A 16,312-nucleotide genomic window follows, 5' to 3' on the forward strand; every position below is an offset into this window, starting at 1 on the left:
TGTACGGAAATAATCGAAAGTATTGCTGCTTTTATAAAATAAACAATAACTACATAAAATATTATAATTTTCAGTCTCACACAGAATCTGCGGATAAATGTAGAAAACTAATGAGATTGGTCATAGTTGCATAGATATTAAAGTAATTTCACTAAATGTATTAATGATCTTGTGTCTTTGTATCTCTTAAGTGGTCTCTTGTAACAGTCCTTTAATAATATTTGATAAAGATCGAACTAACAACCGAAAACTTATGGAAACTGTTTAACACAAAATAAGCAAAACAAATACCTATCAATAAATAGTCATAGGTAAAAGGCAAATGTTTCCTAAGCGACATGTAGTTAAGTATAAATACATAGTATATTAGTAAGTTATAAAATCCATTATATTATGTCGCTTAGGAACTTTTCTTTCTAACAGTTGATTACTTATGTTCTAATCACCTTTGTCATGGTTGACGAAGTGGTGATTGGAGTGATACCGCTTCATTGTGTAGAGATACGTGCCGTCTTGTGGGAGCCGTGGTGTACGTAGTAATGGATCATGTCGTACACTAAGTAACCTGGAAAGATAAATCCGAAATAGATAAGTAGGAAATTAAATACCATGAAGATCGTTAAATTTACGACTGTCTTGAAATCAAATAAGAAGAACAGCAGTAAGGTACCTAGATACAAATTAAAATTTATATTTTTTTTAGAAAAGGCGTTTTTACCTAAGCGCCAAAACTATTTGGCGCCTGCGTTTGTTTCTACACAACCTCGCTACATCATCATAATCCCAGCCTATATACAAGGTGTTAATTAATAATTGAAAACCTCAGACACCCCAAAAATATTTTTTTAATTTTTAGTAGTTGATGCTTTTATTTCTGAATACCTTCATTATTTTAAAAGATATTCGTGTGTTTTGCTAAGTCAGTAATTCTATCTTCATTTCTAACTCTCCACTCATAATTAGTATATTTGTCAGTTCCGCTTTTGACGTTTTTAAAAGAAAATCACACATTGACAGCAAAATGGCCAGTATTAAATTATCGAAAAAGTATGCAACCCTCGCTAAAATTAATTGGCGCTTGTAGCAGTCGTAACTTTTAGACTGCCACAATAAAAAGGGGATTTAAAAATACAAACACAATCTAATTTAAATATGTGTAATCGATTCTACTCTCGATTCTGAGCAAACTACTTTTTAAATTATTTCATTAACACCTTGTATACATCCCACTAATGGCACAAGCCTCCTCTCAGAATGAGAGGGCTTGGGCTGTAATTCAAACGCTACTACTACATAAATACTACTGACGGACAGACAAACAAATGAAAACAAAATGAACGTAAAAATGTGTTCCCATTTCCTTTTGAGGTTGGTACAGTCAGAACCAATATCTGACACAACTAAGCGTGCATAAATGTTGATACGACTCTATTTCTACGGCCCGTAGGACGTGTCAGAGAGTGGCGTAGCGTGGACTAATATAGACGTGGGCGAAGTCGTATCAGCGAGGCCCCTTTTTATGGTCGCATCGCATTTAAAGAGGCCTCGTAAGGCCTTTTAAGCGCCAGGCCGTGGGGAGGGCCCGCTCCGCCCACGCCTACCTACGCCACTGTTGTCAGATATTTTTGCGCGCTCCGCTGTGGCAGATTTTAGCAACTGACTATGTAGTCACGCTACCCGAAAAAACACTTTTATTATCAATATCTATTTCGGCTTCCTAGAACATTTTGCAGGTGGTAGGACTTGTGCAAGGTCCGCCCGGATTGCTACACCATCTTGCTCGCTAAATCCTGCCGTGAAGCAGCAGTGCTTGCATTGTTGTGTTTCGGCGTGAGAGTAAGACAGCCGGTGAAATTACTCGCACGTGAGGTATCCATCTTAAGCACTAGGTTGGCAACGCGTTTGCAATACCCCTGGTGTTGCAGATGTTTATGGGCGGTGGTGACATCTTACCATCAGGAGACCCACTTGCTCGTTTGCCTCCCAGTAGTATAAAAAAAAACATTACTAATGTATTTAAACAATTAACATAACCGATGAGTCCGCCGGTCAGTTTGATCAGTGATAAGATAGGAGCAGGCGCACTGGCACGTAGATAATGGACGCCAGCACAAACGCGGGATGGGGGGAACACCTGACGCAGCCCGTCGAAAGGCACCTGAAGCAAGAATACTTCAGTTGAGACATATATAATCCTTGAGGTATCCCATCTTAGGCCTCTAGGTTGGCAACGCATCTGCAATACCTGGTATTGCAGATGTTTATGGGCGGTGGTGATCTTTACCAGGAGACCCACTTGCTCGTTTGCCAACCAGTTGAATAAAAAAAAAATTAGTTTAAATCCTCAATTACTGATATGATGAATTGATATGGGACTTAAGTCATATTTTTCGAACATGGAACGTCAACTTACGGATACCACGTTACTAGGTACTACGGTAGTACATAGAACAGGTCGTCTTCTTAAGTGATTTACCTATACCTATTATAGCTACGGTGCACGGCGAGTAGCGGAGAAGGAATAGTGAAAATATCTTAGGTTCATTATCATTAACGCTGAGTTATCACGATTTGTCAAATTATTACGTCAACATCAAACAATTAGTTTTTATAACATCTAGACTTCTGACGAGAATGGACGACGTAATTTTATGGTCATTTTAACACAGTTCACGCCGAAACGCGTCGCGTCTCGTCTTTTATATGCGTCTTCTATTATCTAACACCGTTACTTATTTCAACATCATCATCATAAGAGTATCATAGAATCGCCACGCTGCTTTGCAGAGTGCGGGCCAGCTCCAGCTCCAACCCCATCCTGACCGCTGTAATGGGCAGGTATAGCTCCCCTCCCCTATCACGCGGCACTTCGAGCATGTAATGACCGCAGTGAGATTTTAACTTTTTAACCCCCGACGCAAAAAGAGGGGTGTTATACGTTTGGCCGCTATGTGTGTCTGTCTGTGGCACCGTAGCTGTTAAACGGTCAAACCGATTTTAATGCGTTTTTTTTTATTTGAAAGCAGGTTTTCTAGCAATGGTTCTTAGACATGTATTATCAAAATCAGTTCAGCCGTTTTTGAGATATTGAACTTTGAAGTGACAATGTCGGCGTTTTCCAAAGTTTTGTTGGTTATTTATAGTACTTATTTTTATTTCTTAGTAGCTGTAAAAACTAAACTAACCTTAGTTATTAAGTTTTGTTAGTAAATTAACAATTATAGACCTCGTAGTTGTCCGAAATAAAAATCTTTATTATTATTATTATTATATCAGCCGTGGCGTAGGAAGTCCACTGTTGGACATGTTATTTAGTTAGTTATTTATTTATAATGAACAATCACAGACTTACAATTAAAGTATTAAAGAAGTTATAGAAGAATTAATAACTAGTCAAAAGTCAGTCAGTGCAAAATATTGTTATTCAATTTAGCTATAACAAGCCCTTATGAATATCAAAAAAAAACTACCACCTATCTAGTCTTAGTTGTACAAAAAATTTGACCTACCTATCGATATATTTCTCTAGTAGTGTTTGTGTTAATACTTATGCAGGCCTCAATGTTTTATATGGAATGTCCCTATTATTCTGTTTTTTTTAACGAAGTCTCATTCGGTAGGTACTCAAATTACCACTGCGTTACCGTCCCAATGATCTCTCAAAACTTTCTATTAAAAGCTCCGGTGACAATGCAATAATCCAGAAAGTAATCAACTAAACTTTTTATATTGTAGCTTTGGGGGAAAATGCCTTAAGGTAAAAGTTCCGAGCCAAGCGACATTGTAGTGCGTCAGTGTCGCTTGGCTCGGAACTTTAACCTTTATAGTCGACGCTTGGCAGGCGGGTTGGCGACCGCAGTTAACTATAAGTACCAGATAGCTCGCGAGGACGCTGCTGCCAATCCTCCGGTTTATCCCTTAATCGCCTCTTAAGACACCCACGGGAAGAAATGGGGTGGTGCAATTCTCGACCGACACCACACGGCGATCGATCGATCGATCGAAGATCGCGCGGGATCGCGGTGTATGCGGAAAGCACAAGACCGGTCTGAGTGGAGAGCCTTGGGGGAGGCCTATGTGAAGTAGTGGACGTCTTTCAGCTGACATGATGAATCAACAAAAAAGCCCGCCAAGTGCGAATCGAACTCGCGCACCAAGGGTTCACTAGCAATTTGTAGTTAGGTACAGACAACGAGAACAGACAACAAAGTGTTCGGTCATAAGAGTTCCGTTTTCGTTGAAGGTAGGTAGGTACAGAGCCGCCAGAAATAAGTATTTTTGCCCAACGGAGCCGCTTCACTCGCGCTTCGCCCTCGCTCTGATATAACAAGAATACCACAAAATGTCCTCTACTTTTAAAAAAAAATCAATTAATTCCCACTGCCGTAGTAAACACAGACATAAAAGGGTGAATCAAGACCTGCCTTTTTACCGTTCGATTAAAATAGAATGTCTATTACAAATGCATAACTGTGCAATCATATCATAGCACGATGATTCGTTCTGGGAAATAGGCGAGTCGTTTTGATTACTATATTATTATTAAGCATGTGGCGTTTGCGTCAAAAATAGGGAATATTAACGGCGATGTTGTGCCGTCAGAATGACCAGTACTAGGTATTATAATAGCTAACTGCAGCATAAATCTGCTGCATGCAATCTAACCTTCTTTTTGAAATTGAGTGTTAACCTATTTTTGCTTATACGTTTTGGTCGTTTAGTTGCGGTTCACTTCTTGATTTTTTTTAAAGGTTTGAATTGGTATCCTGGAAACGTGGAACAGAGGACGCGAAAATTTGGTTTGTCAAATGTGTTTTCCCGTGGATGATTTTTGGCAATAGTGCCTTGGATTAATATTTTGGTTTAATATTCATGGGATTTCTTTTATGTGACATATAATGGTGTTCTAAAGTGTTAATTATTATAACCTGGCGAATTGATTGTTTCTCCAACTGCTGCGAGCTGGTGGCTCGTAGTCGCCTCCCTTTTATTAAAAGCCGGATCTGTTTTTGCCAGTTTCGGCTCCCACCTTACGGTGTGGATTTTTGTGGACATCGTACTGCGCTCCGCACACGATTGTGGGCATAATTTGTCATCGCTTCGGTGTCGGGATTGTTGCCTGCATCCAGTGACAGGGGAACCGCTCCACACCAACAACAAAGACCACGTGAAGATTGTCACAAACTTTTGGAGTTTCTTACCAAAAACTTTATTTTTTTGGCTTATAACGGCGAACTATTTTAAAATTTCAGTAGTATCACATTTTTTTTAAAAGTATTCTATGTTTTTTCTAACTTGTCGCTTCAGTTTTATATCGTAGTCTTAAGCAAACACGTTCGGAACTCTTTTCTACTGTTAATAGAATTTTATGCGCATAAGATCCTACTCTACTTGGTGTAGTATCGCGAATTATTTTGTAATTTCGAAAACTACTTGCATAGTTTATTTGCCCATTCCATATATATTTTGTACTATATTTTTCAAAATTCTAAAAGCCCACGAAGGCCTCCATGATTTCGGTAATCTTTTGGCAAAACAATATGACGACCCGTTAATACTACTCTGTTATTTCATCGGCTGATTTTTTTTTACATTAAATCTTTATTAATCATATCTCAAAATTATACGTTTCATTTATAGTGCATTGCACATAAGTGTTGTGTTGTGGGGCTTGCCCGAGGTTCATTGAATTTGGGTAAGCTTCGCTACAAAATTGGCGCCCGAATAAAAAGGTAAATTATTTTATCGTTAAATTTATAAATTGTTTGAATTTTATTTTCTTTATGTCGTAGGGGATGGCAGTCGCATTCGACTGCGCTTTCGCTTATTGATTCTGCTTATTTTACAGATTAATATTAAAAGGGTATGTTTTTACTCCCCCACCTGTGATAGTTTTAGTACTGCAAGTCCACCCTTGATCTTGGTTCGCTTTCACGCTCAACTAGGTACGTTCGAAGTTCTACGCTACACACGCAGTCCAATTGAATATACTCTGTATTGTAATCAAGTGATAAGAATACTGTATAATTGTTCACATTTATGCGTTTTATTCAGTCCTAAACTTTTTAATCCTGTATTGTTCATTTAGTAGGTTACAATTCCGCTTATTTAAAACTGTAGTTACGTAGTATTTTCTGTTTTATTTTACTATTTGGCGGTTGTATTAGTTACTGGATTTCTGCTGTTTGTTAATTATGGAAGGGGATAGTGCTGTTGAATCCATTCACGAAACACCTAATCTGGCTTCTCCAATCCTTCAACCGAGACGGCGCATTCTAAATCCTGAAGCTGGTGAACAATTCCACGACTCAATTATGGGGAACCTACGCCACCACATTTCGTCACGCGTACTATGGTGAAGGAGGAGTCTTTGACGAAATGGGGAATAAAGTTCTCAGGTAATACTTGTGTTCGCGATTTTTTCTTTCGGATTGAAGAAGAATCTGAGGCTCGCGGTGCTCCTACCTCGTACATCGTGCGTCGCTTTCACGAATTACTTAGCGATACAGCTCTTAAATATTTCCGATCTATCAAGCATCCAGCTTTGAGTTATGAAAGCCTTAAGTCAGCCTTTTTGAAGACGTTCGACGTTGTTGACTTTGACTTCAAGGTGGAACGTGAATTACGTAGTTTGAAGCAGAGGGGAAACCAGTCTATGCGAGACTTCATCATTGAGGCGAGAGATCTGAATTCAAAGCTTCTTTCACCAATTAGTGAAGACGGTCTTTTCCTTATCGTAAAGTATGGGATACATCCTCGCTATTTTCCTTGTTTGGCAACAAATTTGATAGATGATTTAGATTCTTTATTACAGATTGCCGGGAACTTTGAAACTTTCCAGCCTCAAGCTAGTTCTTCAAAACACGTTGCACCTGTGCAGATACAACAATCTCCTCCTTTGTGCTTGAAATGCAGTGATGCCGGACACCAGTATCGCGCGTGTCCAAAATATCCCGGACCCATTTGCTTCCGTTGCAAGCGTGAGGGAGTGATCACTCGTGACTGTGCTGCTTGTAATCCGTCTTCCCAAAAAAACTAATAACTGGTGTGCGGTCTAGCCCAACCGTATCACCCGTTGTTATTACTGATTCTGAAGATAACCGTTTGTTTGTCGAGATTTATATTGCAGGCGTGCGTGTTAAGGCATTGTTAGATTCTGGAGCTCAAACTTCTTTAGTTGATGTTTCGCTTTTGGCTGATTTAGGTATCACTTTTTGCACGAAGATTCGTCCGTCTGTGGTTTCAGCGGATAATTCTCCGATTGAGATACTGGGTGGCGCAGACCTTCCCATTCATTTTAATGGATCGATTGTGTTCCATTCATGTCTGGTTGGTAGGAATTTACCAACTTTATTCATTTTAGGGATCGAATTTTGGAATAAATTTGGTCTTACGTCCGTATTAAGTAGAGCTTTTGAACAGGAATTTTCTGGTGATTTGTTCATTCCGCGGCCGGTTACAGTCAGTCATTCCCAACTGTTAACGAGGTTCGTTTCATTCAACCACGATGTACTTTGTCATCTGAACAAGAATCTCAACTGCAAACCGTGATCGATGAGTTCAAGGAGATATCTTCGGATGTTAAGGGATTAGGATGTACCACCTGGCTTTCTCATAAGATAGAAACAGTTGGATCACCGATTCGACAACGCGCTTATCCTACGTCACCTGTTAAACTCAAATTACTCAATGAAGAGATTGATAAAATGTTAGAGATGGGAGTTATTCGTCCGTCCCATTCGCCGTGGGCTAGTCCAGTGGTCATGGTAACCAAGAAGGATGGTTCCGTGAGATTTTGTGTAGACAGTAGGAAATTAAACGCTGTAACTGTACGTGACTCGTATCCCTTACCCCGCATTCAGGAAATTCTGGATAATTTACGCGGAGCGAAATATTTGACTTCCTTAGATTTTAGAAGTGCCTTTTGGCAGATTCCCTTGGCGGATCGTTCCAGTTGCGAAAAGACGGCTTTTATAGTTCCGCAACGCGGTTTATTCGAGTTCGTGCGCATGCCCTTTGGGCTGACCAACGCCGCATCCGAAATGCAAAGGCTGACTGATAAAATCGTTAATTTTGAATTTACTCCAGAATCTGAGGACTTCGTATTCGGCTATGTAGACGATCTGATCCTGGTTTCTCGTGACTTCCAGAGTCATCTCCGCTTGTTACGTAAAGTATTAGAAAGGCTTACTCAAGCTGGTCTCACAGTTAACTTGAAAAAGTGCGAATTTTGTAAACCAGAGCTCAGATATCTTGGTTATATAGTAAATGAGAATGGTCTACAAACCGACCCCAAGAAGCTAGAATCTATCAGGGATTATCCGACCCCAACTTCTGCCAAATCACTTCGTGCGTTTATAGGAATGTGCTCATATTATAGGCGCTTCGTCAATAATTTTTCATCGATAATTGCTCCTATGACTGCTCTTTTAGGGAAGAAAAAAGGTCGTGATATCATCGATTGGAATGAGGCTGCTTCTGCTGCGTTTATCAACCTCAAAAAGGCTCTGATGGATTCGCCCGTTATGGCATGTCCCGATTTCACTAAGCCTTTTATTCTTCAATGCGACGCTTCGTCAGTTGGTCTTGGCTCAGTACTAGCACAGTCGTTAGATGGCGTTGAACATCCAATTGCGTATTATTCACGTCTCTTCACAAAGTCTGAGCGCAATTATAGCACAACTGAGCGTGAACTTCTCGCTGTTTTAGAATCTATTAAACATTTCCGTGGATATCTCGATGGTATGAAATTTACCATTGTGACCGACCATATAGCGTTGAAGTGGTTACTTACCCTTGATAACCCCACTGGGCGACTAGCACGTTGGGCAACCCTTATATCTCAATATAACTTCGAAGTTCAACACAAACCGGGTACTTTGAATGTCGTTCGGGACGCTTTGTCTCGTCAGCACATTAATCTTATTTCATTTGATCAAGGGCCGGACTCTACTTCAGATCAATGGTATAGAAAAATTTATCGCGGTGTTTTAGAAACTCCTCAAATGTTTCAAGCTTACAGTATAAATGATGGTGTTCTTGTACGCAGGATGCCTGTCGATAATCCTTTAAGACCTAATCAGTGGCGTATTGTTTTGCCTACTGAGAAGACAGCAGATGCGATCAACGAGTTACATGATTCGTTCCCTAATATCCATCCCGGTGTGATGAAGACCTATCTCAAGGCTAGGGAATTATATTACTGGCCTAATATGTTTCGAGATATTTCATCAGTTATTTCTGGTTGTGCTGTTTGTAAAGCTTACAAGATTGCGAATACCCAGCCACGCGGTCAGATGTTATATCCAAGGCAAGTTTCCGCTCCTATGGATTTACTATCGATCGACCTTATCGGCCCACTCCCTGTTGCATTCTATGGCTATCGTTATATCCTTTCTATGGTCGATGTCTTTTCAAAGTTTGTTTGGTTAGTCCCCTTGAAAAGATTCGACGCTGCCTCAATTTCTTCGGCGTTAGAATCAGAGGTTTTCCTGCGTTACGGTAGGCCTGCTCACGTTTTATGCGATAACGCCAGTGTTTTTCAGAGTGTTGCTTTCAGGAGATTTTTGGCATCATACGGTATACCCGAACCTTGCTTCACACCATATTATAGTCCAAACGCAAGCGTTGTTGAACGTTACAATCAATCCGTGGTAGTGGCGTTAAGTATCTTGGTCGATAACGATCGCCGTTCTTGGGCTAGATGTCTTCCTAAGGTCGCCTTATATCTCAACTCTTGTATCAATTTAGCTACAGGGTATACGCCTAATTTCCTAATATACGGACGTGAAGTCGATATGGTTAACCCACGTTCAAACGTTCAGACTAGAGACTCAAGTTTAGTTGACAGTCGGGACGAACGTGCAACTAATCTAATGACTCTACGTGAGATTTACGCTAAAGTTGAAGACGCTCTCGTTTTAGGATTTCAGCGCAATGCCAGACGTTATAATTCGCGTAGGAATTCTATTAGATTAAATGTTGGCGATATTGTATGGCGGAGAAATTTCTCTCGTTCAAATCCAGATACCCATGGTGGTGGTAAATTCGCTCCACGATTTATATGTTGTCGTGTTTCAAACGTTATTTCCCCACAGGTTTACGAATTATCGGATATGGACTCGCCCTGTATTGGGAGGTATCACATCAAGGATATCTTGAAATAATTCGAACTACCTCTGCGGTTTTCTAAATTGGCCTTTTCTAAATTCTAATTTGGCATTCTATCTGCCCTGTTGTTTTAGCGGGTTCAATTCGGTTAGTTTCTCCCGATATACATTTTTCTTAGGTTATTATAATGTCGTTTTATAAACCTTGTAACATTGTTGGTGCATTTTGGGTACTATGATTCAGGTATATTATTATTTCCATAGATCTGTGAACACCCTTTGTACGTTTCAGTTTTTTTAATTTATATCTACTTTATATCTTTATGTGTGGTTGTGTGTTCATCAGTTGTGTCCAATATATGCAACTTACATTTTCTTTGATCTAGGCGTAAAAAAGGATACACCCAATTACGGCCCTGCACTGTTCTACGCCGATGGGCTGGCGTAGTTCAATTGTTTTTGTGGTCGAAACAATTTATTAATTTTTAAAAATTTCGAATGTAGTTTCCGTGTTCCCCTATCGTTTTATCAAGGTGTCTAGAGCCTAGGTGTTTGGGTGTACATAGTAGTTTGTAAACTTATTCTATCGCTGTTTGACTTTTCGTCGAGTTTCAGTGAATCTAGACCTTGTTGTATTATAGTTTGTTATTTAATTATTGATTCTGTCTGATAATTATTGTCTGTGTTAGGTTTGTTGTCTTGTGAGTTAGCTTTTAGTGTTGTAAAAAAGGTTTTTAGCTGGGGGTATAGTTGTGGGGACAATCAACGGTTAGGCAGTGGGTCGTAAAGCTGCTCTAATCAGTGATTAGTTCTACACTGGTGTATAGTTTTTAGGTAGGTTTCTTTTAGGTTTAGTCTTGGTTTCTGTTGACACCAAATAGGATTAGTGGACTCTTTCGGGTTGTATATTAGCGGTTGCTATATTAGTGAATAAGTTAGTTTTTCGTTTGGCTAAGGTAGTCTCAGTGTTATCGTGGTTTCTGTTTGTCTTTCACATTAGGGTTGTCACCTAGTCGTTTTAAGTTTCGTCGTACTTGGTTTAGGGTTTACTTATCGTTTGTACGGTAGGGTAGTATTAGGGTTGTCGTCGTTCTTTTTGGTTGTTTTAGTTTTTATTTAATGCTTCAAATTTTAGCTTTAGGCGTTAATTTCGGTATGGTGGTTTTCGGTTAGAATTATTATACAGTCTGATTCTTTTGGTTGGTTTAAAGTTTTTTTTATTTTAGTAGGGGGATAACTGCAGCATAAATCTGCTGCATGCAATCTAACCTTCTTTTTTGAAATTGAGTGTTAACCTATTTTTGCTTATACGTTTTGGTCGTTTAGTTGCGGTTCACTTCTTGATTTTTTTTAAAGGTTTGAATTGGTATCCTGGAAACGTGGAACAGAGGACGCGAAAATTTGGTTTGTCAAATGTGTTTTCCCGTGGATGATTTTTGGCAATAGTGCCTTGGATTAATATTTTGGTTTAATATTCCTGGGATTTCTTTTATGTGACAATTATAATGGTGTTCTAAAGTGTTAATTATTATAACCTGGCGAATTGATTGTTTCTCCAACTGCTGCGAGCTGGTGGCTCGTAGTCGCCTCCCTTTTATTAAAAGCCGGATCTGTTTTGCCAGTTTTCGGCTCCCACCCTTACGGTGTGGATTTTTGTGGACATCGTACTGCGCTCCGCACACGATTGTGGGCATAATTTGTCATCGCTTCGGTGTCGGGATTGTTGCCTGCATCCAGTGACAGGGGAACCGCTCCACACCAACAACAAAGACCACGTGAAGATTGTCACAAACTTTTGGAGTTTCTTACAAAAACTTTATTTTTTTGGCTTATAACGGCGAACTATTTTAAAATTTCAGTAGTATCACATTTTTTTTAAAAGTATTCTATGTTTTTTCTAACTTGTCGCTTCAGTTTTATATCGTATGTCTAATAGAATTTTATGCGCATAAGATCCTACTCTACTTGGTGTAGTATCGCGAATTATTTTGTAATTTCGAAAACTACTTGCATAGTTTATTTGCCCATTCCATATATATTTTGTACTATATTTTTCAAAATTCTAAAAGCCCACGAAGGCCTCCATGATTTCGGTAATCTTTTGGCAAAACAATATGACGACCCGTTAATACTACTCTGTTATTTCATCGGCTGATTTTTTTACATTAAATCTTTATTAATCATATCTCAAAATTATACGTTTCATTTATAGTGCATTGCACATAAGTGTTGTGTTGTGGGGCTTGCCCGAGGTTCATTGAATTTTGGGTAAGCTTCGCTACACTACTACTACTACTAAGGACAAACTGTACCTTAGCGTAATGTTTTCGGTTACAAAATACGTTCACGATCGCGTTCGCGTTAAATCTAAAATTTGTATGGAAAACACGAACATCGCAAACGTTCCGCTAGAGGCGCTGTTCGTGTTTCCATATAAATTGGGTTTAACGCGAACGCGATCGAGACGTATTTTGTAACGAAAACTTACACTAAGGGCACTGAACTCAACGTTGTTATATGGCGGTTTGTTACGGTTTGTGTTAGTGTCGGCCCCTGCGCAGTTTTACGTAATATTCCTAAATACATTTTTTACTCGTAACTTCGCATATTTTTGAAGAGGCTTTATTAATTGCTGTGTTGAGAAACACATCAGTGTAGGTAATTTAATTTCTACTTAGTTATACTGGTAATAATATATATCCATGTAACTAGCTTTGCCCACGGCTTTCGCCCGCGGGATTCGGTTATCGCGCGCTGTTCCCTCTTTCGAGAATAAAAAGTAGCCTTTGTACTCACTGGCCCATCAACTTCTCTATGTCAAAAATACGTTGAATCGTCGCTCTGTTCGACGTGAAAGAGGTACAAAATACAAACCACACACTTTGCATTTATAATATTAAGTAAGTATGGATTTAAAATTATAGAAACTATCGTATTTTTTAAGTTTTGAATGTATTTAGAATACGTAAGCTAATTAGCTTGACTATTAATTTTAACATTATCAAGCGAATAACATAAGCTAAATAATAATAATAATAATTTAACGTTTATTTTTCCAGGCTCTAGTCCATATACTTCGTTGTAGTACAGTGTATAATGAAATGTTTTGTAGTTTAATTATTGCGATTGAATTTATCATAAATCCCAGGACAATATAAAATTTCAACGGGACAATTTAGAACAAGCCAGAGCAACAGCTGGTACTATTTTAAATAATCCTAAAGGTATTTATGTCGACTCGGAATTCAGGAAATAGTAAATCAAAACTATGCAAGTTCGACTACAGACAGTATAAGAAACAGTTTCTAAGTATAAACCGCTCTATGAACAGAAAGATATTATGCAAGCATTTTTTTATTTGTTCAAATAGGTATACCTTTATTGTTTGAAACAAAATGAGATGAGTCGTGAAAGTTTTTTTTTTGTATCTTTTAAAAAAACGTAGATATGGACGTTTTAAAATTATCAATTAGTCTGAGAGATCCTACTAAATGATCCTGTACTAAATGAATGGAAGCTGGAAACGACCACCCGAAACCGAAATTTCCCCAAGGAATAAGAAATTAAAGCGTGCTATTTATACTCCGACTAGCTGATTTAGAGACTTGATATGAACATATTTTAGAGAGTCATAGAGGTAGGTACGTATTGTACACTAAGGGAATTTTTTCGAAATCCCAACGGATATGGTAAAAATAGCATTTATATATTCGCTTTCAGAGACCTTAAATTTGGCATGCAGGTAGGTAACACTAACAGGTAAAAACTGTTTCAAGAATCCCCAAAATTGCCAAGGAAAAAAACGATAAAGAGGATTTTATACTAACTGAATCAGAAAACTCACAAGCTAAACCAATAAACGAAGGACTGTAGATTTGGCATACTTATGTTATCTGGTGACAATACAATAATCTGGCAGTGACATCTAGGTAGTCCGGCCAGGATCGTCTTCGCAGGAGGAACTCCTCAAGTTAATGGCACACACAAGAAAACTTTGCATGATTGTTAAATTTCTTTAATGAGAATTCGTTTTATATGATAGACACCACCTGATGCTGCAGTAAGGGTCGTTGCTCAAAGGTTGACAGAGGACGGATACGTAATTTTACATGTACGTTCAGTTTTGATGATACACACACACATGACTTAATGAGAGACAAGGCATAGCCTACTCTATTGGAGCTAGAGACTCTAAATTTGACATAAATATGCTTAAAGTTCATAGAGGTGCACTAAGGAAGGATTTGTCGAAAATTGACATGGGATAGGAAGTTATCAAAACTTTGTTTGTTTCTTTATTTATTGGGTAAGCTGAAACTACTGAGCTGACTTAAAAAATCTTTCACCACTAGAAAGATAACTATCTCTGATTGACATTAGCTATTCTTCTTAGAGAAAATGTAACACTTTTGCGGGATAAAAATAAAGTGAATTCAACTTCGGGCAGCTTCTAAAAATTCTTTCAATAATAGAAAGCGAATTTTGCAAATAGGCCAAAACAGTCATTCAAGTACCGCAGGAACTTTACAATTTTTCGGGATAAAAGTAGCCTATGTCAATGAAAAATAGTGTATTTTGTAACACATGGACCTCGTCACAATTAACGAAATTAAAGTTAATAAGGACAAATTTTTTATTAAACTTACATTGGCAGGTTTGTTCTGAAATACCACTGTGCTATTATTGTGACTATGCGGCACTGACTTGAGTGTGTTTATCGTAACTACTTCAAAAAACCTTGTGCCTCAAAATCACAACGTTTGCCGTACTTAGTGCTATTTGTCATAAATTACAAGAAAATGAACTAAAAAAAAGGTCGCGGGTGAGCAAGGAAATTATTTTAGTTCATTGATATGGACCTCCGCAAAGTAACGCCTGATTCAATAAATTATAAATTACAAGTCCGCAGACAGACAGAAAGGGAAATAAATATATGGATGTCATTTTTTTCATTGAGTTTTTTTTCATTTTTTTCATACGAAAGCCTAAAATGATCTAGACTTATAATATAATAACAACCTACCTTATGATGCAAGCCGTGGATCAGGAAATGCGTCTTGATCATTGTAATAGATCTCCCAGGATCCAGATGGAACACCCATCTATGGAGTGAGTACTCCAAAATAGTCCACATGAAGGTACCGAAGACCATGTGGCAGCCATACTCGAGTAAAGACATCGAATTTTCAGTACCTGAAATTTTAAAAATTGCTTAAAACTAGGAATATGACAAGATATAGGGGAAAAATCGCTTTAAGTTGACTAGTATTTAAAACTCTATAGCGAGCGCTTACTATTTATTTATTTATTTATATAAGTTATAGTACACTAGCCAGCGCAGAATTCGTTTATCGCTATACCGCGGGAACTATGCAATTTTCCGGGATAAAAACTATCCTATATGTCCTTCTTCGGGATCCAAACTGTCTGTATACCGAATTTTATTTAATCGGTTCTTTGGTTTAAGCGTGATGAAGTAACAAACAAACAGACTAACAAACATTCGCATTTATAATATACTAGCCTGTTACCCGCGACTCCGTGCGCGTAAAATTCGGTTATCACTATCCCGCTGGAACTATGAAATTTTTCGGGATAAAAAACTATACTCTGTCCTTCCCCAAGACTCAAATTATCTGTATACAGAATTTTCATCTAAATCGGTTCAGCGGTTTAGACGTGATGAAGTAACAAACAAACAAACAAACGGACTTTTAAACTTTCGCATTTATTATATTAGTCCCACTTCCGGATTATATTTATATATTACACATCGTGAGTCATATTCATTCAAATACCGACAGCAACATAAAACCAGATAAAATACCCACTTATTTTTGGTTACATTTTACCGATGAAACTCAAGTGGCTCTTATATTTTCTAAAATTCCGGGATTTTAAACCACTCTCGCTCCGAGTCGTTCTTTGATGCAAGGCTTATCTATCGCCGTTCAACGCGCGGCAAGCGTGTTGGGCTTGGGCACTTTTTGCGCCAGGAACGATTCGAGGCGGTCTTTTTATATAATATAATATTATTTAAGTTAGCTAGTTGATTTTATTATAGTAGTATTTAGCTCTTAGGTATATGATTGTATTTTCTATAAGTTTATAATCTTAAATAAAAAAAAACATTAAAAAAAAATCGAGCCAACAATTTTCGCTCTTTTAGACTCCAAGTGCCGGCTAAGCACCAGCAGATGTTC

General features: G+C 38.3%; 1 protein-coding gene across 4 annotated transcripts in view; it reads right to left on the reverse strand.

The window, feature by feature from the left end:
* Positions 1-467: 467 nt before the first annotated feature.
* Positions 468-16,312, reverse strand: part of LOC141434187 (fatty acid 2-hydroxylase-like) — a 106,137-nt gene continuing 90,292 nt past the window's right edge. For 3 of the 4 annotated variants that reach the window (XM_074096546.1, XM_074096544.1, XM_074096543.1), the window contains exons 4-6: positions 15,133-15,302; positions 2,035-2,158; positions 468-565 (exon numbers count right to left, since the gene is read on the reverse strand). In XM_074096546.1, the coding sequence (XP_073952647.1) occupies positions 489-565; positions 2,035-2,158; positions 15,133-15,302 (371 nt within the window). In that variant the 3' untranslated portion in view covers positions 468-488. The remainder of the gene's footprint in view (positions 566-2,034; positions 2,159-15,132; positions 15,303-16,312) is intronic. The other variant, XM_074096545.1, reaches the window with a different exon arrangement.

Source organism: Choristoneura fumiferana, chromosome 13 (assembly GCF_025370935.1).
Source record: "Choristoneura fumiferana chromosome 13, NRCan_CFum_1, whole genome shotgun sequence".
Taxonomy (NCBI): domain Eukaryota; kingdom Metazoa; phylum Arthropoda; class Insecta; order Lepidoptera; family Tortricidae; genus Choristoneura; species Choristoneura fumiferana.